This window comes from Martes martes (assembly GCF_963455335.1).
Source record: "Martes martes genome assembly, chromosome: 18".
NCBI lineage: Eukaryota > Metazoa > Chordata > Mammalia > Carnivora > Mustelidae > Martes > Martes martes.
This window is the reverse complement of record NC_137906.1, coordinates 29,066,628-29,090,710: the sequence shown is the minus strand read 5'-3', so window position 1 is coordinate 29,090,710 and position 24,083 is coordinate 29,066,628. Positions and strand designations below refer to the sequence as shown.

The following is a 24,083-nucleotide window of genomic DNA, read 5'->3' as shown; positions in this document are numbered from 1 at the left end:
GAAGAGTGCTGCTCTGAACATTCAAGTACAAGTTTTTATTTGAGAACTCATTTTCAGTTCTTTGGACTATAGAACCCAATCCATTCTTTTTTTTTTTTTTAATTGAAGATTTATTTATTTATTTTAGAGAAAGAGAGAACAAGCATGAGTGAGGACAGGGGAAGGCAGAGGGAGAGAGAGAGAATCTCAAGCAGACTCCCCACTGAGCACCGAGCTAGACACAGAGCTTGATCTCATGACCCTGAGATCATGATGTGAGGCAAAACCAAGAGTCAGATGCTTAACCTACTGAGAAACCCAGGTGCCCCACTCCCAATCCATTATTGAAATGGCACCTTGAGAATCACTTCCTCTATGATTTTCTCTGACTCTATATTTCCTAGAACTAAACTGGAGGACTTTCCACTGCATGCCCCCTCTAGGGCTGCCATGGACAGTGGTACAAGTTGTACACTGCATAACTCAAGGGGGAACCATTCACACTGGTCATTATAGATTTGTATATTTATTAAAACAATCTTCCAGCAGATAGAGGAAAAGTGCCTTGAGACAGCAGTGCCTTTTTCTATTTCTATAAAGGTACCACATGGCTTCATGGTGGCCCTGGCTTCAATAGCCCAAAGTCTCCCTCCATTGTAATCTAATCTCACTGTGACCTTTATTTCAACTCAAGCCATTTTAGTGGGAAAGGGTATAGATTATATGGAAAAATAATGGATCCTTTATCCATGATAGGACTCTATGGATGAAGGGAAAAACTTTCCATCTTAGAAAAAAATTTTTGCTGCTTTACATTATTTACAATAGCCAAACAGTAGAAACAACAAAAAAACCCACCAACTGCTGAGTGGATAAACAAAAATCCATACTGTGGAATATCACTCAGCCATAAAGAAGAAATCTAACACTGACACCTGCTACAATGTGGATGGACACTGAAACCATGATGCTCCGGGAAAGAAGCCAGTCACCAAAGACCACATACTGTAGCATTCGTGCCATTGATAGGAAGTGTGCAGAACAGGCAAATCTAGAGAGACAGAAAGTGGACAAGCAATCCTGTGGAACTGGAGGTAGGAAGGGGAAATGACTACCGACAGGCACAGAGTTTGGGGGGGTAAGAGATACATAAAATTAGATTATGCTGATGGCTGCATCCCCCTGTAAACTCACTAGTGACCAGGGAACTGTATACTTTTTTAATATTTTATTTATTTATTTGACAGAGTGATATAGAGAGAGCACAAGCAGGCAGGGTGGCAGGCAGAGGGAGAGGGAGAAGCAGACTCCCCACTAAGCAGGGAGTCCCATGCGGGGCTTGATCCCAAGACCCTAGGATCATGACCTGAGCCAAAGGCACTTTCTTAACTGACTGAGCCACCCAGGTGCCCCAGGGAACTGTATACTTTGAATGGACTGATTTATGGTACATAAATTATACCACAATAAAGCTTTTTAAAATAAACTATGTTAATTTTACACCATCTCTGAATCAAGAGACCTGCCTCCTTAAACTTCACATAGATCTATTTGTTTTTCAGAATTTACGAAAGGGGGGGTGGGGGCACCCAGGTGGCACAGTCAGTTAAGTGTCTGACTCTTGGTTTTGGCTCAGGTCATGATCTCAGGGTCTTGGGCTCGAGCCCCACATCAGGCTCTGAGCACAGCAAGGAGTCTGCTACAGGTTCCCTCTCCCTCTCCCTCTGCCCCTCCCCGTGACTTGTACATGTACACTCTTTCTCTCTCAAATAAATTAATTTTTAAAAAAGAGAGAACAAGTTACAAAACTGCTTTTAATGCTTCTCCTACTGGCCCCTAAGTGGCTGAAGGTCAAGGGCTGGGCCTGATCCCAAGTACCAGGAACAGAGCTTGACACATAGTAGGTGCTCAAGAAACGCTTTCTCCTTTGCATCTCTCTCTCTCTCTCAAGGCAATCGAGACAGAAGCAACAATAAACACTTGCGTGTGTGGTCACAACCGCACTCAGCAAACACATTCTGAGCCTCTACTGGAAACGCAAAGTTCATGAGGACCTACTGAGTCTGTTTTTGAGAGGCTTGGGATGCAGGGTGGGAGTCAGATGGGCAAAGAAATGGCAGGAAGCGAGCAAAGGCTACCATAGGTGTTTGCCCAAGATGCTATGGACAAGAGGGTCGGTTCTGCAGCCGCTTGAGATAGAGATGTGAAGTCTTCACAGCTGAAGTGACTCTGAGCCGCGTGTGTAGACTGTGTAGGAATCACTGGGGTAGGGAGTGCGGGAGACACCAAGGAAGTAGAGAACCTCAAGCAGGGGGGCCTGGGACACAGTAGGTCAGAGATGGAGAGAGGACAGAGTCCAGAAGCAGAGGGGTGTGGGGCTGGGGCCGGCCGTCCAGCATCACCCAGCCCAGAGATGTGGGGTGCTCCCTACCTCACATGCACCCCTAAACATGCCCCTCTCTCTCTTCCTTCTCCCCAGATTCAGGGTCTGGCCTTGGATGTGCTAGTCTGCGAGTCAGCTTGCGGCAGAGATCAAGGACTCCGGTGGTCCCTCCCCCGAAGAGGCCTAAAGACTCTCAGGGGACGCCCAGCTCCCCGCAGACCAGCTATTTCGGCCCGATCCCAAACACAAGCTCATGGTTTATGGCTGGGGAGCCAGAGGCTTGCAGGTTGACCATAAAAGGAGAAAACCAAGCTGGGACTGAGAACAGACCCAGGCTCACGGCTGCTCTTCCTTCCCATGCCAGGCTGTTAGGGGACCCAGCGAGAGGGAGGTGGCCAGGCCTATGTCGCTAGAGGGGCACCCCTCCCCGCCCCCAGTAAGGAATGGAGGACACAGCCTCCTCGCATGCGGAAGCGCACCTGCCTAACGAATGCCACCCGTGAAGGTAAATGTCAGGGCCGGGCCTCCACTGTGGGCGCAGACAAGTGACAGCCGATACCTGCGGCACCTGCCGGGAGCGGACAGCGTATCCCCCATGCACTGTCCAAACCAACCCCTGTTCTAGGTGGGGTAGGCCCAGTTCTTAGCCTCACAGCTCACAGAGATTCTAACCCAGCTCCAGGGCCCTTGGCCCAACCGACTACTGGGCAGGTCAAGGTCCTTCTCTTTCTCGGGGCCTTTCCCTTGTCCTCCAGCAGAGCCGGTAGGAAGAGATTCTGGGTGGGAAGAGATAATGTGGAGCCCAGCAGGAATCTTCCAGATCCACAGGGAGTTCTGACATCTCTCCTAGCAGACCGGGCCAGGTGATGGATGGGGTCTGGGGAGACCAGTATTTTCATGGCGGGCTCTCGGGCCTCAGCTCCCACCTGCCCCACTCTCCCTCCTCTGGGCTCCAACCCCACCAGCTTGTGGATCCCATATGCATCTCATTTGCTGCACCCACGTGTCCCCTCCCCTACTCTCCCAGACTCTTGACAGCCTCCAGGGTCCACCTCAATGCCCCCCGGGAACTCCCTTCCAGAGCCCATGTATTTGTGGGGATGATTTATCGACCTGCTTTCTCCCTTGCCTCATTCCCATCAAGTAGTTGGTACCCCTCCTCACCAACCCCCTCCCCCAGAGTGGGGTCTCAACACTGTTGAATTAAAAGGGGAACAGGGAGCCAGGTTCCCTCTGAGGTTGGGAGAACACGGAGGGAAGAGGCTGGTATGCATTTGTGCTCAGCAAAAGTCAGCCTGGGTGACTAAGGCAATCAGGACTGCTTCTTCAACTCGATATTTACTGCTTGTTACCAAAAAAAAAAAAAACAAAAAAAAAAAAACTCCCTAGCTCTCTCCCCTCTGTCTAAGTAAGACACCACAAGCACTCCATAAAAGGGTTGTAAGAATCAGATGATCCTTACCCTTCCTCATTTCCTGGCAAAGAACGTGAACTTCTCATGATCACTCAGAGCGCCAACCTACATGTCCCAGGGCCTCCGTGATGACCGAGCCGGGCGGACGGAGCCCCCGTCTGCCCACCCCACCGCCAGGCCAGACGGAAAGCCGAGAGCCACTGCAAAATCTCCAAAAGGCGGAGAACAAGGCATCGGGTCCCCTCCACGGGGACACATTGCAGCAACATGGTTTCTGGAGCAAAATGACTTGGAATGTCTTTCTGGCTCTACCTCTCCCGGAGACGAGAGCAGTGAACGAAGACTGGATGGACACAGCTTAAAATGACCCACGGCACGTGGAAGAACTCGGCAAGCGCTCTGACCCTCACCAAGGCCATCGCCCACGTCGTCCAAAATAGCGAGCTTGCGCGGCAGCTCTAGACGGCAACAGTTCTGTCCCAGGGGGCCGGCGTATGAGGCCAAGAGCAGCGCTTTCTAATGAGAGGGCCTGAGCCAGTCCCTTAGTCTCCTGGGGCCTCAGTTTCCTGGCCTGAACAACGGGGGTAAAAGCACGTCACTACCACGTGGCCTAGGAGGGAAGAGCAGTGTCTTGAGGGCAGCAGAGGGTGACGTCTCCAGGCGGGACACGGGGCTCTGGGGTCAACTCACTCGGTGCACTGAGGGTCAGTTTTGTCCGTCTGTAAAATGGGTGGGCTCGTGGTGCTGCAGAGAGCCAAGCTGTCCAGGCTTTCCAGAGCAGTGAGCTGGGCTGGGGGGACATCGGTCCCCTCCTTCTCTCTGCCAAGCTTACAGAGCAGCCTCGGGCGGGTTGGTGAGCCTGAGCCGGCCCCCCAGGACCCGCCGACCTCGACCTCCCTCGGACAGAGGGACACAGAGTGTGGGAACTTGTGAAGCAGAGAGCTTAGAGGCCAGCTCATGCCATCTTCCTAGATTTCTCGTCAGTTTCAAGAGGGTTCAGCCAAGAGCCCCGGAGCTGACAGAAGCCAGCCAGCCGGGCCATGATTTCTTTTTTAATCCCCTGAGAGTGGCCCGTCCATCGTCCATCTGTGCTAATTACATGAGGACAAAACACTCTGCTCTCCTGTACGGGGTAACAAATCCTGAAGGCTCCACCCATCAGGAGGAAATCCTATGCGCCTCTCACACCCTTCTCCCAGGCACATCCCCCATCCCTGGGGACCCTGCAGGGGAGGCGGGAGATCCAAAGTGGCTTTTCCCACATGCATCCAGCTAATTTACCCGGGTCAGTTAACTCTCGCTTCACCAAGGCTGAGCCTTCAACACCCCACATGTGTAAGAAGGTAGACCTTCCGGGAGCAAACCGCCTTCCACAGGACAGGCTGACTGGGCAAGCCTTAGGCTTGGGCATCAGATAAGCCAAGTTCAAATCCAGCTCTGAGCCTCCCAGGGCCTTCGGCAAGTTCCTTGCCTCCCCCGAGCCTCAGTCTCCCAGACTCTAAAATGAGCCCCTGGTCCCAGGGTTGGATTAACCGACAAGTCATATGAACACAAACCCACGTGCAGGTGCACACACGGGAACGAAGAGAGGGAAAAATAATGAGGAATTTTGAAAGGATTTGGTATTTGCTCTTTCATAAAAACCAGCAACAGGAAATGTTGTGGGGAAAAAATAAAACCTTTGTTGGCCTTCCTGACTTTATAGTTTAGTATTGTTTTTATTCTAGAGTCCGTATGTGGGCACTATAATAGCTTCAAGGCTTTATTTTATTTTATTATTATTTTTAAAGATTTTATTTATCTGAGAGACAGAGAGGGAGAGCATGAGCAGGGAGATGGGGAGGAGCAGAGAGAGGAGAGAGAGAGAGAAGCAGACTCCCCGATGAGCAGGGAGCAGATGCTGGGCTCAATCCCAGGATCCTGAGATCATGACCAGAGCGGGTCCTGGGATCAAGCCCCACATGGGGCTCCCTACTCAGCAGGGAGTCTGCCTCTCCCTCTGCCCCTCCTCCCACTTGTTCTCTCAATCTCTCTCTCTCTCTCAAATAAATAAATAAATACATCTATGAAAAAAATCGACTATTATCATTATCATCTCTTTGGAAAAGAAGGTTTGAGAGAGAGAGTTTCCATTCAAGGATAGTGGGCTGGACACTTGCCATTCGTACCCCTTCCTCCCCAAACCTGAGTAAAAAGACAGTAAAGGGACTTTCTGAGTTGAAATGAACTAGAAAAGAGAGAAACGCAAGGAAGTCTTGGAAGCCAGAAAACAGGACAAGTGAGGACAGCCGCAGGGAAGGAGACGTCTAAGCTCCAGGGGGCAAAGCTGAAAGCAGCCTGATTTCCTCACAGACTCCCCTGCCCCCAGGCCAAACCTCAGTAACCGGCCACGGCAGGGGGCTGGGGGAGACCCGGCAGAAAGGAGGACGGACAAACACAAGGATCGGCTGGAAGTCTGTCTGAGAAGCTGCTAGACATGCCAGATACCGTCCACGCTCCCTGCAGCCAAGGGACCGCCCTTCCCCCAGCCCACAGGAGGAGGCAGATTTTATTCTCTGCAGAATGAAATCCCTGGGCGGCGCCAGGGGCCATACTGAAAGGATAATGTGCAAGTTTCCTTCCACACTTTGAAACCCTTGGTCTCTTAACTAGACCCTCACAGTGACGGGAGACAGGTCTTCGCCGTCCAGGGAGACAGACCACTGCACAAGTCTTCCCTGAAAAGCCTGCTCAGCGCAAGGACAAAGAAGATGGAGGGGCGCCTGGGTGGCTCAGTGGGTTAAGCGACTGCCTTCTGCTCAGGTCATGATCCTGGAGTCCCAGGATCGAGTCCCACATCCGGCTCCCTGCTCGGCAGGGAGTTTGCTTCTCCCGCTGACCTCTGTCATGCTCTCTCTCATTCTCTCTCTCTCTCTCAAATAAATAAATAAAGTCTTAAAAAAAAAAAAAGATGGAAAGATCTATGAGAAGGGCTGCAGTGGAATGGCCCAGCTCTACTCAACCGATAGCCAAGCTCATCACCGGCAAGCCCCTCCTGCAAGCACATATATAATATGGATATGATGACAAGTTAAAGCGTAACAGAAGGCTCATTAGACAAAGTTAAAGTAACTGCCCAGAAAACGAAACAGAACAAAACAAAACAAAAAAACATAAGGCGATGAAAAAGGGACAGTCCTGGAGTTCAGTTCTGGACATGAGAAGACTTCTAGAAAAGCAGAACAGAGGACACAGAAATAAATCATCAAGGAAGTAATTCACAAAAATAGCCCAGAATATAAGACCACGAGTTTATAGATGAAAGGCATCCACGAAGTCTCCCGTACAACGGGTGAAAAGAGACCCAAGACAAATCCCATCAACATCATGAACACGGGCATAAAGAAGGGTCTAAGAGCTTCCGGAGAAGGAGCAAAATGATTTTTTTTTTTTTTTTTTTTGGTCACACTCAAAGGATTACGAATCCAATGGCCTTTTATCTTCTCAGCAACGAAACAAGCTAGAAGGCTGTGAAGCCATGCCTTAAAAACGCTGAAAGAAAACTATTTGTTGCTTCAAACGGTAAACTCGGTTAAACTGGCCTTTACCTACTAGAGATGCGTCAAGTCTTCAGATGAGATACGCAGCATCTCAGTCTGTCTCATCTACATCCTGACTTCAGAAGGTACTAGAAAAGGTGCTCCATTTAAACAGGAGGGTGAATCAAGGAAAAGGAAGGCATGGAAACCGGGAAACAAGGAATCCACCACGAGAGGGTTGAAGCCAATTCCAAACATGCTAAGGAAGGTCCCGGATGTTGGCTGCCTGTCATAGAAGGTAGCTGGGGCAGGTTGGAAGGCTCCAGTAGTAATCGCCTTCAAGGACAAGCTGTAAGCAGGGTCCCCATCATATATCATAGATGGACTTACTTAAAGGAGATCAACACATTTAGAAAGGAGAAGTGGGGTAGAATTAATGATTAAGTGCATTCCTTCATTCATCGACAAATATTAACTGAGCAAAAAAAAAAAAATTAACTGAGCAGCTACTAAGTGCTGGACACCAGCAGACATGCTAGAGATACAGAGTTGAATAGGCAGACAAGGATGGAGTCTGGCTTTCATGCAGGGTATGGTCCTCAGGAGATTAAGGGTTCATGTACCATGTTTGATGGATGTGTTAGCCTTCCCCAGCCGCCCTCTTCACACTTCATCTTGTCCTACAAAGGATTTAAGGAGGAAGCCACAGCTGCTCCCTTCACGCCTCCAACGAGACAGAAAGCTCATTGTGCATCCCAGCCAAGTGACCTTCCACTCTGGGAGCAACGACCTTCATCAATGAAGTAAAAAAAACTAGGCCTCCACCTTCCTTGGCAAAAACCAAACTTCCCCTTTCTAGAGAAAATGCTGTTTCTCCCAAGCTTGTATTTTCCCCCCATGATTCGTTCTACCGGAGTCTATCATTAGGAGTTTTCCAGAAAGTACAAGGTAATGACAAAATGAAACCATATGGAGCAGCTGTTGATTCACATTTAAATGCAATAAACCAAATAAAGTTTGTATCATAGAGTCATCATGAAGGACAACACAATGGAGCCTTTCTGGAGCCCCCCCAAAACAAAAGAGCCCTTGGGAGAAACAGGTGACCCCTCTTGTAAGTCTCGTAAGTCTGCAAAAATTATTCTCGTTAGCTGCAGGAATCAAACATGACATGAAGAACGTTGTGTTATGCTCTCATGGGATTTTGTCCAAAAAAAAAAAAAAAGTTAAAAAAAAATCAACCCTTAATTTTCTACTCAATCTAAGAATTAGCATCTAGCTGCAATTATAACCAAATTCCTACTATATGTAGCTAAAACAGACTGACAGTTGGCAAGGTCATTTCCCCTAGCCAGTCAAACCTTTTCTCCCCCCTTACAGTGAAATTTTGGTCCCTGTTTGAAATGATTTTTTTTTTCTGGAATCAATTATTTTCAGACAATCAAAATTTCCTCCATTTCAGAATATTCAGCTCAGTTATGACATGAAAGTTTGCATGCCAAAGTGTTGATGGTCATGATCTCTGGGTGATAGGATTATGGGTGCTGGTATATTCTCTTTAGCTTAAATATGTTCTAATTCTTCTAGGATGAATGTCCAATATTAAAGTTTTTTTTTTAAGTCACATACATGTATTTTAAGAGCACTGTGCCCTTTCCCTTCTCCTTTGCTAACAGAATTTCATTTCATTCTGGTGTTCAGAGAAAACGTGCTTATGGGAGCTCCCTCAGCTCCAGGAAAGAACCAGAAATAGTCCAAGCCAATTATAAAGATACCAGTCCTCTTTGCCAACGATTAGTTTAGAAGTTGGCATATGCCCAAAGGTTTAGCCAATGAGACATAATTACAAACAATTACTAACGTCCCAGTCCTCTGCCAACCATTGGTTTAGAGGTTGGCGTGTGACCAAGTTTTAGCCAATGAGACATCAGGGGATACCTGCTGAGGAGTTTCTGGAAAAGGTTTTTCTACCTGATACAAAAGAGACAAGAAAAGAACCTAACCTTCCACTTTCTTCAGGCTTTTGGACATCACTACATAAGGACATGATCTCTGGAGCTATGGTTGCCATTTTGTGACCATGAGGAAGAAGCCAAGAAAATCCCAAATGAGTGTGTTTTTGAGCTTCTCAACTAATTAATCCTGAAATCATCAACCTGCACACTTCTTGTCATATGAAATAATAAACTCCTATTGTTTAAGCCACTTTAATTGGTTGTTATATGGTATGCTATATTTTGTGCAACTAAAAGTACCCCAAATGACATGAATACAATAACTTGGTGATGTTCAGCTTCCTTAATAAGGTGTGAGAACCATCACTGTAAACTTGCCCATCAGGGGAGACCACAAAGAATTTTTTTTTTTTTTTAAACAAAGACACATACCTAACTCCAGAAGACAGCCTTCACAACTAAGATTACATCTCTGTAGCCCTTTCTGCAAGGCACCATCTGCTGGTCTTTGAAGGTAATGGCAGCCCCTTGTCTCCAGTGATCCAGCTTGGGTCACACATGTGGGGTTTGGCTAACTCTGTCAGTAACTTGGGGGCACTTCTACTGAGCCCTTCTAGGTGGGCTACACCTGGATCCCTGCCCTCAGGTGCTTCCAGAACTGAGCTTTCAATTCCTGACTCAGAATACTCTTGAAGGTAGCTACTCCAGAGTTTGCAAAGTAAAACACAAGGGCAGGGCAGTTATCATGAACAAATGCCCCAGGTAAGGACTGGGGAACTGGAAAACTCATGCCCCTAACAAAATACATACACTTTTTATATACAATTTCTCAACTGTCGAAAGCTGACAACCACTTCAAGTATCCTTAAAACTGTATGGACCAAATGAAACTTATTTGAAGGCTGGAGGCAGCCTGCCAGCTGCTGGTTCATAACCTCAGAACTAGTCACACCTTATAACCATGTAAAATCATATACAGCTTTAGGACTGCCCAAGTCCTTTTCCATTGCCCTCTCCCAAGTGTAAGGATGGGAGAATGCCTGTGCCTCAAGTCCAGATCCATGTATAGGAAAGAAAATGCTCTCACCCTTCCCCAAAGGTAGTCACCCTGGGATGGGTGCTGCCCTTTGTACAATGCACCCAAAACACGCGGAGGAAAGCAAGGGCTCAACCGTCCTGAGGCAAAGGGATTTACTGAGAGAGGACCAAGGCTGTTGAACAGGTAAACCATACAGCTTGGAGATGCCCCGATTTCTTTTTCTTGTCTTATTACACTGGCTAAGCCTTCTAGCACAATGTTCATTAGGGGTGGTGAGAGTGGACATCCTTACTTTGTTACTCATCATAGGGGGCAAGCATTCAAACTGTCACTTTCCAGAAATACCTCCCATCTTGGTCTGAGTGGTGGCCAGATGACTGCAGAGATAGGCCAGAATTAATTTTAGGCTAGACATGAAGTTTGTGGACCTTATACCCTCCACTGTATGTATATTTTACCTCAATTAAAAGTTCATTAATAATAGTAATACACAAACAAGGAGATGATATCCAAAGGGCTTCCATTTGACAAGACTGCCTGAGAATCTCCACAAGCTACATAATGGACCCTATCACTCCCTTTTTACAGATGGGGAAACTGAGGCCGGAGAGGAGAAGACCTCTCACGCCCCCCCCCCAGGGCAGCAAATCCAGAGGTGGCTGGCTGGGACCCGGGGGCTGACGGCCACCCTCTTCCCTCCGGAGGTGAAGAGGGCTCCGCACCATCCAGCAGACAGCTGGCCAGGCCCGGGGCAGCAGAGGGGCTGGGGCGCGGAGCAGCCCATGCCCGTATTTGCCCAAGCCGTCCGCTCTCCCTCACCCCCCAAGCCGTGCACCCAGATGTTCGGCTGGCTTTTTCCCTTTTTCAGTCACAAGGCTCCTGGGGCCCAGTGCAGCCTGCCAAACTCCACATTCTTGGCGAGGACTGCAAGCCGGGCGGGCGGGCAGGAGGGGCCCGGGTAGAGCGGGAGCTCCCGGAGGTGGCCCTCGGCAGGGAGCAGCGGCCCCGGGCAACACCCCGTCCACCTGGAGAGCGGCTCACCTTGCAGCATGCTCCTGTAGGCCGTGTCAGCGATGGCGTAGATGTGGGGCGGCATCTCGTGCCTCTTCTTGCCCTTGTACATGTCCACGATCTTCTCCGAGTAGATGGGCAGCTGCTTATAGGGGTTGACCACCACGCAGAAGAGGCCAGAATACGTCTGCCAAAGAGAGAACCCAAGCTTATTTGCAGCATGTGGCCTCGGGGAGAACTTGGACACCCAGGCCATGGGTGTCCCAGCCCAGCAATGCTCATCGCCACCTGCATTTAAACACGTCCTGAGCACCTCTGCAAGCATTTGCTCACGGCATCCTCACGACAAAACTGTTGGATGCATTCATATTGCCGTTCTAGAGATGGGGAAACTGAGGCTCAGAGTCCTAATGGGAACACCCGGGCTTCACTGATAGGAGGGCTACAGGGGAAGAGGAGAAGCAAGGGGCAAGCCTGGGTTTCCGGGCCACCTGTGTTCTATCTTAGAGCTGAGTGCCTTCCGACAATTGGGGTTCAGACCCCCCTCTGGGGTGCGGGCCCCTCTCCTGCAGGCCGCCTCTCACCTCCTGAGCCTCCGTCTACTGGACACTTACTAAGCACCTGTACTAAGCTCTAAGCCCTTCACGGGCATCTCTTCATTGAGTTCCCTTATCTACCCTGTGACCATCACACTGTGATTTCCCTGCTGCCCGTGTAGCAGACGAGGAAAACAGGGATGGTGAGGTCGTCACCGGGAAATCGGAGCTAGCCAGCACGACTGTCCCACCCCAAGAGAGCTCACATTCTCTTGACGGTTAACAAAACACCATCTCATCTGTGAACAGAAGGGACAGACACAACTGTCCCCCAAAAGGAATGGCCCTGACACACACTAGGGCACAGACAAACCCCGAAAATGGTATATGCTCGGTATGGAAGAAGCCAGACACAAAAGGTCACCTAGCGTAGGAGTCCATGTATACAAAACGTCCAGGACGGGCAAATCATGGAGACAGAAACACATCCCTGGTTTCCAGGGACTGGGGGGAGGGGGAGGGGGAGTGACTGCTCCGGGCTACAGGAGTTTCCTTTGTGGGGGGTTTCATAAAAAATTCTGGAACGAGAGAGTGCTGCTAATTGCACAACGCTGGAGAGGGCTAAACGCCATTGAATTGTCCCCTTGAAATGGCTCAAATGGTAAATTGAGCTCAAATGGCTCAAATGGTAAATTCTAGATTATTTGGATTTTATCACAATTTTCCTGCACAAGTTGTGCAGGAAAAGGGCATGAAGGCACTCGGCAAACCCCACTGTGCGCACACACGAGGCATTCTCCTGGTTCTGGCCATTCTCTACCAGACATCGACTTTTCCCTGGGCTGAGGTCACAGTTCAGGGGACAGGCTCCATCCTGTCCTACAGGAACTGTTTTTCCCAAATGATAGCATCAGTGCTGTCCAAGGCTCTAGTAGCCAGGAAGCAGGCCCTCCCTCCTCCTCCCCCTGGAAGGGACAAACGGAGGAGCAGATGGCCCATCTCTGGGTGACACTCAAGACCAAGCAAACACCAGAGAGGTTAAGCAACTTGACCAAAGACACAAAGCAAGACCCTAGTGGCGCCAAGCCCAGCTCGGCTCACTGCCAGGCCTGAGCACCAGCCATGAGGCCTTCCAACCTCTGCCTGTCCTACAGAAAGAAAAACAAATCTGTTCACTCAGTCCCTCATTCAGTGGGTATGTCCCTGGGCTTAGAGAAGACAAAAAAACACAAAGTCCTTCCCACAAAGGGATTTCAGCCTTGCCCGGAGCTGATTGGAGGGGAAGAGTCCCCCTCAGGGCTCAGTCTGTGTGTGAAGGGACAATGGTGTGGGATGGGCCTGGGTGAGAAGGGGACAGAATCTTCGAAAAGTATAGGATTGGCAGGTGGGAGGAGGCACTACCCTAAAAAGGCAGGAATGAAGTCAACACAGGCCTGTCTAAACATCCATCAGCCTTTTATTGAGCACCTACTGTATACTGGGTCTGTGCTAGATGCTGGAGATAGATAAATCAGTGGTGGCCCCCTGCCCTCCAAGAGCCTGCAGATCAGAGGGGGGGACAAGGACGTTTAAAAGAATGTCAGTCGAACAAGAATGGAGCCAAGTGAATGAGGGGAGCAATAAAGAGAGGGTCCTGGGGCGCCTGGGTGGCTCAGTGGGTTAAAGCCTCTGCCTTCAGCTCAGGTCAGGATCCCAGGGTGCTGGGATCGAGCCCCGTCTCAGGCTCTCTGCTCAGCGGGGAGCCTGCTTCCTCTTCTCTGCCTGCCTCTCTGCCTACTTGTGATCCCTGTCTGTCAAATAAATAAATAAAATCTTTAAAAAAAAAAAAAAGGGAAAAAGGGAGGGTCCTAATCCCCACTGGGGGGCAGTCAGGGAAACTTCCAGTGGGGAGGAGCTCCCTGCCCTGAGCCTTAGCAGACAAGGAGGTGTTAGCCTGCTCAGGAGGTAGCGAAGGCATCGAAGACAGCAGGGTGAGGGCACGCATGCCGGGAAATTGTCAGCAGTTTAGTGTGTCTGGATCATAAAGGAGGAGACAAGCGAGGGTAAAGGCAGAGGCTCCTACAATTGCAGGCCCAGGCGGACCCACCCTCGCCTGATGGGTCCACTGTCGGTCTGGATGCCCCCTCCCCCATCTGATTGTCCAGCCCCCTCCCGCCATCTGGCCAACACCAGTGCAAGTACCCAGACGGCCAGAGCACCCTCTTCCTCCTCTCCACTCTCTACACAGGACTGGGCATACAGCAGGTGCTCACTAAATGTTTGCCCAATAAATGACTGAGGGGTATGTTAATTACAGAGATTCCCCGGAACAGGCTCGGCAATGCCTTCATCTCTGTGACCTGGGGCTTTGCGCCGGGCTAGCACACAGTAGGTGCTCAGTAGATGTTTGCTGACCTGGTGACAAAGGGCAGGGGCTCTGTGTCCTGGTCCCTAGCACAGGGCCTCACATGCAGTAAGTGTCCAAATAATGATCAGTCATTTGAATGATGGTCAACCAAGTTCTATCCTACCTCTCCTTCAGGTTTTAACTCCACTTTCAGACGCCCCTGGGCTGTGCCCCCAGCCAACCTCCATGCCCTTTTTGGAATGTGGGTCATTTACCTTGTAAATGACATTATATTATGTCATTTACATTTTACATAAACCTCCCTCTCCCCAAGCCCTTGACTTGGAGACAGTAAAGGGTAGCAGTTAAGGGTACAGAATCCAGTACTGAGAACTTGTTTTGAACCAACCCTCATTCTGCTACTTCCTTACTGTGTGACCCTGGGCAAGTCTCTTGACCTCTCTGAGCCGGTTTTCCTCTACTGCAAAATGAAAGTGTGTAATAGTAGATCCTTCGTGGGCTTGCTGGGAGATAATGCTCACGAAGCATTTAACAGAGTGTGGAGTATATAACAGGTGCTCAATAAATGTTAGTGACTATACCCTGCTCCTTCCCAGCTTGGAACCGTCACATGTGCTGTTGCTTCTGTATCTCCCCTCCATCTTCCCAGAGCCATTTCCATCTCCTCTTTCAGGGCTCATCCTAAATATCAGCTCCCAGACTGCAAGGAGCCCACTGCAGGGGCCATGCACAAGGCAGACACTCAGTAAACACTTGCTGAATACAATGAATAGAGGAAAGAAGGAAGCACGGCTCTCCCAACTCCATCACCAGCTCCCGAAGAAGCATCACTTTGCTGTTGTCTGCCTAGGGCAGCTCCTGGTGCGAGGCCCCCAGCAAGCCCTTAATCCAAGCTTCCAGGCGGTTCTGAATCTCTGTGCAGTTCAGCACATCTTTCCAGGGCACAATGACCCGAGAGGAAGACCTGGGCAGGCAGGAGCATGTCCCCACCCAGGGTGGCTGGGCTTCAGAATCTGCAGGCCTGAGCTCTGTTTAACCTCGGTTCATTGCACCAGCCCCGGCCCCCCTGCAGTTGGTGGCCTTTCTGCCTCCCTGTCCCCCACGAACTTGACCCTCTCCAGCTGGTCAAGTTCAGAGTTTCAATATCCCCACCTCCTGTGTTCCAGCCAGCATCTCAGGGCTCCTTGCCACCAGCAGGTCCCAGCCACAGGCCCAGGGTTTCCCTCTTGTGACCGTATTAGGAAGGGACTTGAGTTCTTCCCTGAGACTTTATATGGTCAGCCACAGAGCCCTGAGCAGGCGACTGCTCCCACGGCCTCCTCCGGCAGGAACAGGAACCAGCAGGGGAAGGTGGAAGGAAACCAGGCTGTAAGTCACACAGCCCAGGGCCGAACCTTAGCTTGGCCCTCCTCCATTACCTGCGGGATCTGTGCGAGTGGCCGAACCCTGGAGCCTCTTCTAACCCATCTGGAAAACGACAGAGGGGGCGCCTGGGTGGCTCAGTGGGTTAAGCGTCTGCCTTCAGCTCAGCTCATGATCTCAGGGTCCTGGGATCAAGCCCAGGCTCCCTGCTCAGTGGAGAGTCTGGTTCTCCCTCTGCCCCTCACACCTGCTCGTGTTCTCTCTCTCAAATAAATAAAATTCTTTTAAAGTACATTTACATGCATGCATACATATATGCATGCATACATATACAAATATGCACGTATTTGCCTGTATAGGTATAAAATATTTCTGAAAGCCTACGTAAGAAACGTGCTCGAGCCTTCCTACGGAAGGGAACAGAAGATGAGGAATGGGGATGAAAGGAGAAAATCTGAACCTCCTCATATGCTATTTAATCTTTGCCTGTATTATCTGTTCAAAATAACGTTTTAAGTCTGGCCAGACAGTTAACAACACACACAAGAAGAAGCCACAAGGCATGATCTATGCGTCTTATTTTTAAATATTTCCCTGTGGTCTTTGCACGAACAGCCCCGTGTTACTGGGAAGCTTCTTTGAAAGAATAACAATTTGAAAGATCTAAACAGTGAGGTCACAGGGCTCAGGAAGGGGCAGCTCCCAGCTGTGTTTCCTTTCCACCTTCCGAGACCCAAAGAAGTAATGTAATTTTTTCCCTACCCTCCAGGACCCTCTGGCACTCAGGAGGCCTCTGCTCGTAGCCCGTTCTCAGCACCCCAGAATAGATACTCCATCAGGTCACTGGGCCAAGGGTCTAAGACAAAAACATGGTCACTTGCTCGAGTTTGGAAGGAAGGCCTCTCCTTAGCCCCCTGGTCTTCCCAGAACAGTGAAATCAGAACCAGAAAAATACCCTCTGGGGTTCACAGGTAGGGAATTGGGGCTGGGAAACCCAGTGAATGGGAGACTTCATCTACCTCTGTTCTGGATCATGTTCCCAACCCCAGGGCCTTGGCACAGACCTGGAAAGTCCCACTGTTGACAGGGAACGAGCAGGTTAGAGATGAGTGAAGTGAGCCAGTTAGGAATAAAAAGCAGGTATAGCGATCAATAACCAAGAACACTCAGCCCCAGGGTCTGGGAGACAATAGGGAGCAGTGAGGCCTGTGGAAAAGACAGGGCCCACACCCCATCTAACAGGATGGTGACCTAACAACCTGAGCCCAGGGCCACCAGATCCTCTCCTTTTTCAAGCAATGGCAGAAACTGAGATTTTCTTTTCTCTTCTTTTGGGAGGGGGAGGAGGGTAGATAGGGAGAGGAGATATATCAAATTAATTCAATTTAAAAAAATCACTCACTCTGGGCTAACAGCTTACCATCTAGTAGGTGCTCAAGAAATCATAATTAGAAAGTTGGATTTCTTCCTTCTGTGCACATAAAGGTTGTCCAGCTCCAAGCTAATGGCACCCATGGCAGCGTCCCCACCTGTCGTGGTCCACACCCATCGTTCAAGCTCAAGGTTCCAGCTATCCTGGGAACCATTACCATCCACAGGGAGCCAATCACTCCAGCCCTAGAGCAGATAAACCTTCCCTGGACCCCAGCTCTGCCTGCTTCCAGCAAGAGGACTGAGCACAGCTGAGCCTCACTGCCCTGGTCTCTGAAATGGGGTAATAGCCTCTTGTCTCATAGGATCTTTGGAAGGATTAAATGAGCAGCGGTTCAAAGCAGAGGTTCCAGGGCCTGTCTTCCTGGGTTCAAGACCCAGCTGTTTCTCATCAAGTTATATAAGTTTTCTAAGCCCCAGTTTATCTGCAAAAATCTGATTCAAAACAGGGTCTCTCTCCTACATAAAGAACAGTAGTCACTCTAGCATCTCGGTATGAACTCATAACACGCTGACAGCGGCTGTCGTCACTGGTGTGGGGGTAATGAGGCTTCTCTGAGAGTCTAATGAAAGCAAGACCCCTGCCCAGAAAAAAACATGTACCTATACCTAGACTTGACCTTAAAATCCTTGGAGGCTTACAAATGCCTTAGCGCCCATTTATGGGAACTGAGTATAGGACATGCTTTAGGGGGAAAAAAAAAAACCATTTTGAGATAAGAACACTTAACACAATTGTGGTCTACCCTCTTTACCATTTTTTTAAAATAAAGATTTTATTTATTTATTTGACAGAGATCACAAGTAGGCAGAAAAGCAGGCAGAGAGAAAGGAGGAAACAGGCTCCCCCAACTGAGCAGAGAGCCCGATGCGGGGCTCGATCCCAGGACCTTGGGATCATGACCTGAGCCGAAGGCAAAGGCTTTAACCCACTGAGCCACCAGGTGCCCCAACCCTCTTAACCAATTTTTAAGCGAACCATACAGGATTGTTACTGAAGCCACAATTCTCTAGAACGCACTTATCTCCATGACTGAAACCTTGTATCTGTTGGACAACACCTTCCCCTTTCCCTCTCCCCCACCTCGCTCCCTGCCAGCCAGCATTCCAGGCTCTGATTCTGAGCACGACGGACGATTCTCAAGGCCTCATTCGAGTGGAACCCCAATTGTTCGCCCTCCTGTGACTGCCTTATTTCACAGTATTGTGTCCCCTGGCTTCATCCCTGCGGCCACAAGTGGCAAGATTTTCTGTCTTAAGGCTGAATGATGGTCTATGGTACAGACACATCACGTTTTCTTTATCCATCCATCGTCTTGGAATCTAGGTCCCTTATTTGCATCTGGCTGGAGTGTGTCTTATCTTCCTCCCCTTCCTCAGGAAGCAGCCTCAGGGCAAGGGCTGGGCTTTGTAACGCTCAGCATCCCCCCCCCAGAGATGGAAGCAGGAGAGCCTAGAGCGTTCTACTGGACAGGCCAGAGTTTGACCCCCGTGGGTCCCTTCCCAGGCAAGTCACATCAGCTCTCTGCCTCGGATATGTCACGTGCAGGATGGGAGGTCAGCATTGCTCTCACCACAGGACGGGAAGGACTTAGGACAGTACCCACTACCAGCAAGGCTCACACTTCGCTGAGCTTCCTCTCCCTGAACCCCCTGTCCCATCCCCCAGCCAAACAGTAAGGACAGAGCCAACTGCTGAGTGGTGTGCTGAGCTCCTGGCCGAGGGGACCCAGCACCCAGAAGGGCAGGTGAGTGTGGACAAGTCACACTCAGGCGCCGTGTGGGATGTGTGCCATGAACAGGCAAGGCAACAACCTGCCTCTCGAGGATAAGGACACAGGACCCAATGGCTTCCATAGACTCTTCTAGAACCCAGAGGACAAAGGTCTTCATTTGAGGTGTGCTTTGCAGAATGGAGGGGAAAGCTCTCTCCATTAGCAAAAGCAAAGTCAGCATCACCTGCTGTCACGCACTGGGCTTCCCCTCCCCGACTTCCTCGTCTCCTCCGTCATGGACAATGGACTCTATTTAAGGGAATAAACTGACCAGAAAGGAACGAGATAGGAGTAGGCATGCAGTCACAAGGCTGAAAGTCTTTTCATCTAAACTGTCCAGAGAAGCACAGCAGGAATTTGAAGCTTTGATTCATTTTTTAATCTGCTGTCAGATTAGATATTCTGGGTCTCAGCACCTTCCTAAACCCTTCATTTTTTTTTTTTTTTTCTGATTTCTATTTTGGGCTCAAATGCTATGTCAGAGGACAGCAGGTAAGATTTATACACAGGCCTGCCCTTGACCTCCTCGAGGGAGAGAACACATCTGAGATGGGGAGGCCTGGAAGAGCTGCATTCTGCCCCCACTCCTGCCCCTGCAGACGGGCCTCCTTAGAAATGCCCAGGCTGTACAGCCAGCTCCAAGTCGATGGTATTTCCATACAAGGAGTGGCTCGGACCAAGGGGACTTTCCCTTCGTAGTTAGGAAAGTTAAGGAGAGGCTTCAGCACTCTGAGATCAGTTTGCTCACCTGTAAAAGGGGACAAGTATCCTTATTCCGGGGACATTGTGTTGATTAAATGAGATAAGATGTGTCAAGGCACACAACAGGGGTTAGAGGATATATTGGATAATTCCAGGTTGCTCTTCTGATCCCTCTTGGCTCTTAAAAAAAGCTACTGTTGGGACGCCTGGGTGGCTCAGTCGGTTAAGCGTCTGCCTTCGGCTCAGGTCATGGGGATCGAGTCCCACATCTGGTTCCTTGCTTAGCGGGGAGCCTCTTTCTCTCTCTGCCTGCTGCTCCCCCTGCTTGTGCTTGCTCGCTCTCTTTGACAAATATATAAATAAAATCTTAATTTTAAAAAAAGCTACTGTCGGGGCTCCTGGGTGGCTCAGTGGGTTGAGCCGCTGCCTTCAGCTCAGGTCATGATCTCAGGGTCCTGGGATCGAGTCCCGCATTGGGTTCTCTGCTCAGCGGGGAGCTTGCTTCCCTCTCTCTCTCTCTGCCTGCCTCTCTGCCTACTTGTGATCTCTCTCTGTCAAATAAATAAAATTTTTTGTTTAAAAACAAAAAATAAATAAAAAATTAAAAATAAAAAAAGCTACTGTCAACCCATCTGACATATCCATATGAAGAATGGGTAACCAGCTACAACACATCCACGGGGTAGCTCACACAGCCCCTGAGAGGAGATTTTTGGGGTTATAATGGAAGTGTGGGCACGATCAGCACGGACTCATAGACGGAAAAAAAGAACGAGCAGGCTAACCTATGTGCGCAGGCTTGTAAATACGTAAACACATACCATTCTCACAAAGAAAGAGCTCAAGAAAGGACCGTTTTATCAGTTATGACCTCTGGGGGAGGACTGATTTTTTGTGTGTGCTTGCTGGGCTTTTCTGAACTTGCCAAATCTTCTGTAATAAACGTGACTTATTTTCCTAATTAGGAAAAAAAATCTGCAGTGCATTTTTATAGATGACGAGGGTTCTTTTGTACTTTTTTTTTTTTTTTGGGTAGTTTTCACGTGGCAACATGGAAAGGGAAGGGAGGGACTGTTTCACAGATTTGCAAAAGATCCAAGGAAAAAAGGCTGTGACACTGACATAACCAGCAGTAACACCCAGCACTCGGAGGGCGGACCACGTGCCCAGAGGAGTCCCAAGGGCTTTGTTTTGAGAGCAACCCACGCTGCGAGGTTGGTACTCATCTCGTGCTCATCTCACAGAGAAGGAAACGAAATTTCAGAGAAGTTAGGCAACTCACCCCAGGGATTAGCACGCCCTGAGGGGCAGACAAAGGCTGAACTGGAGGACCCCCTGCCCAGCAGCTTGATACCAGGGGGGGGCAACCTAGGTCCTTCTTGCTCTGGAGAGTTGGAACCCACACACCCCGAGTCACACCGGCCCCCCTCAGAACCTCCTTCAGTGATGCCCGTGTTCTATCCCGTGCTGCCCAATATGGCAGCCGCCAGCCTCACGTGCTGGTGACCACTGGACACTGGCCAGTCCAACCGAAGAAATGAATTCTGATTCCTAATTAGCAACATGGGGCCGGTGGCTACCAGAATGGATGGTAGCAGCTCTGGTCTGCTCTGGTCTGCGCGGGAGACCCAGAGGCATCCCGGCTCCAGGAGAGGAATTCCCATTTGTGACAGGGAAGAGCTCCACAAAAACCTAGCCAGACCCTCGTGTCTCCTCCCCACGTGGATGACCAGGTGGTCCAGCCTTCCCAAGAGCTCCTCCCCATTTCCAAGATGGAGGAAGAGCAGAGACGACTTCAGTGAGTCTGGTGAGCATCTGCCAGGCACCTTGGTGCTCGGCACAGACGATCACACAGCATCTTGGCACCTCCTTTATGGGGAGGAAGGTGGTTATGCCCATTTCACAAGTAGGAACACTGAGGCTTCAGGAGGCGAAAGGGTTTGCTCAAGGTCATGGTACAAGGTGGCGCAGGACTGGGGTGTGAACTCAAGTCTGAATGATTCTACCTCCCCATGTGGGCCGCCCTCAGCTGAGACTCTGGTCCTCCCAACCTGTACCCCAAACACATCTCGAAAGATCTTCCTTCCCTCAGGGGTGCAGGAGGCCTGGAAGAAGTGACTGGCTGTCGTTCCCCCCCCCCCCCACAGATACTCACGTAGATGAGTCCTGAGAAGTATCTCTCCCTCAAGTTGTGGAGCACAGAAGCTTCGTTGAGGCACGTCAGCTCCGCCATGTCCTCCACTTTGGAGAATTTGGGCGGGTTCATCTTCTGGATGTCATCTTTGCCAACCGTGACCTTCTTGCCATTCTCCACCAGCTCGACAATCACCTCATCCCCTTTTTCCTCCTTGATGCTGGCTGCCTCGAAGCCCTGCTTCTCCGAAGGGACCCAAACCAGCTTCTTGGCAGCCCAGTCAGCCTGGGCCACCGGGCTGTTGACGAAGTTTTTGTCCACGAAGAGGAACTTCTCATCATCACTGAGCTGGCCCTTCTGTGCCATGGTGCCTGGTTGGTCCCCTGTGGAAAAAAGGCACAGCATCAGAATCTGGCCAGAGCTGAGCCCTAGAGACAGACAAATCCCTCTCCTCCTGTGCCTAGGAACGCAGTCCACAGGAACATTCCACAAACTATGAAGATGTGCCCTGCAGTTCAGTTTACAAAGTCAAAGAATGGAAACAACGCCAATCCCCTCAGAAAGGGACTGCATCGTGGCCTATTGTCCACCATCATGGCGCCCAAGACGCAAACCATGGTATTTTCATACAACAAAATGCTATCCAGGGGTTATGAAGCAAGAATAAGATCTACATGCTTTGACACGGGAAGGTGTCCACGTCTCATTGTTTACTGTACAAATAAAAGAGGAGCGTTCTTCAAATAGTTATACATAGAGTTCTCATGTTTCAACAATTCCACGCCTAGGCACGAACTCAAGAGAAATGAAACTACACGTCCCCACGAAAACTTGTAGCGAATGTTCACAGAAGCGTTCCTCACAATGGCTAAAGTGTGCAAGTGACCAAAGCGTCCATGGACAGATAGAATGAGCACATAAAATGGGGTCTAGCCATGCCATGGAATATTATTCAACCCGAAAAAGGAACAGAGTACTGATACGTGTTACAATGTGGATAAATCTCGATAAAATTATGCCAGGTGAAAGAATCCATCACAAAAGGCCACATGCTCTAGGATCCCGTCTCCCTAAAATGTCCAGAAGAGGCAGATCCATAGATACTAAAGTAGATTAGTGATTGCCAGGGGCTGAGGAGTGACAGCTGAGAAAGTATAGGGCTTCTTTTTGGGGGTGATGGAAATTTCTAGAATTTACTGTAGCTGTGACTACACAGCTTTGTGAATATGTGAGAAACCACTGAACTATACGATTTAAAGCAGTGAATTTTACAGCATGTGACTTATAACTCAATAGAGCTTTTAGAAAAAAATAGAGAGGAGAATGTAAACAGTAGGTGTAATACCCCATTTTTATTTTAAAATGCTTAAAATAGTTTAGATTTTTTAATATGTTTTATTTTTATTTTATTATTCATATGTATTTATTACTATATATATTTATTTATAGATATTTTCAAATATTTAAAATAAAGCATTTAAGAAAAAAGGCAAAAAATTAGAGAAATACCCACTTGTGAATACACTTAAAGGATTTTTTTTTTTTTTTTTTTGGAGAGAGCAGAGCAGGGGCAGGGGGTGTAGACAGGGAGAGGATTCCAAATGGACTCTCTGCTGAGCACAGAGCCTGACACAAAGCTTGATCTCATGACCCTGACATCATGACCTAAACAGAAACTAAGAGTTGCACGCTTAACCAAATGAGCCACCCAGGTACCCCTAGGGATTTTTACTTTCTATCATTTTCCCCCCAATTTTTTTATTGCAGTAAAATATACATAACATAAAATTTACTATCAACCATTTTTAAGTATATAGTTCAGTGGCATTAGGTACATTCATATGTCATGCAACTGTCACCACCATCCAACTTGAGAAGTTTAAGGTCCTACAGAACTGACACTCAGCCCCCATTAACTCCCTACTCCCCTTCCACAAACCCCTGGTGCCCACCATCTACTTTCTATATGAACCTGGCTACTTTAAGTATCCAGACAAGTGACATCATGCTGTATTTGTCTTTTTGTGACTAAATTGTTCAGTTATCACCATGTCCTCAAGATTCACCCATGCTGTCCATTTTATCACTCTCCTTCCTCTTCAAGGCTGAGTAATATTCCATTGTATGTATACGCCACATCTCCATGCTTATCCCTTCATTTGTTGATAGACACCTGAGTTGTATCCATGTTTTAGCTACTGTGAGTAATGCTACTACAAACAGGGATATACTTTCAATGATCTATTTGTATCATATTTGTAGTTTTATAATTTTTGTTGAATTTATGATTAGCAAAAATAGTTGTTGGGTTGTTTTTGTTTTTTGTTTTTTGTTTTTTTACGAAGACCTTCAAATAGCCAATACACATGAGAAAAAGATGCTCAACCTCACTAGAAAATGAGTTCAAAGCAAGGAGATGTTTATTTTCCCCAAGGAGCTTAATTGAGATGAAAACTATTGGTTATATCCAGTGTTGTCAAGGGTCGTAGGGGGTCGG

At 48.9% G+C, this 24,083-nt stretch overlaps 1 protein-coding gene across 1 annotated transcript in view; it reads right to left on the bottom strand.

The window, feature by feature from the left end:
• The window catches only part of MYH11 (myosin heavy chain 11), a 107,173-nt gene that overhangs the window by 69,318 nt on the left and 13,772 nt on the right, over window positions 1-24,083 (bottom strand). The window contains exons 2-3 of the mRNA XM_080830354.1: window positions 21,608-21,969; window positions 11,330-11,486 (exon numbers count right to left, since the gene is read on the bottom strand). Of these exons, the coding sequence (XP_080686480.1) occupies window positions 11,330-11,486; window positions 21,608-21,952 (502 nt within the window). The 5' untranslated portion in view covers window positions 21,953-21,969. The remainder of the gene's footprint in view (window positions 1-11,329; window positions 11,487-21,607; window positions 21,970-24,083) is intronic.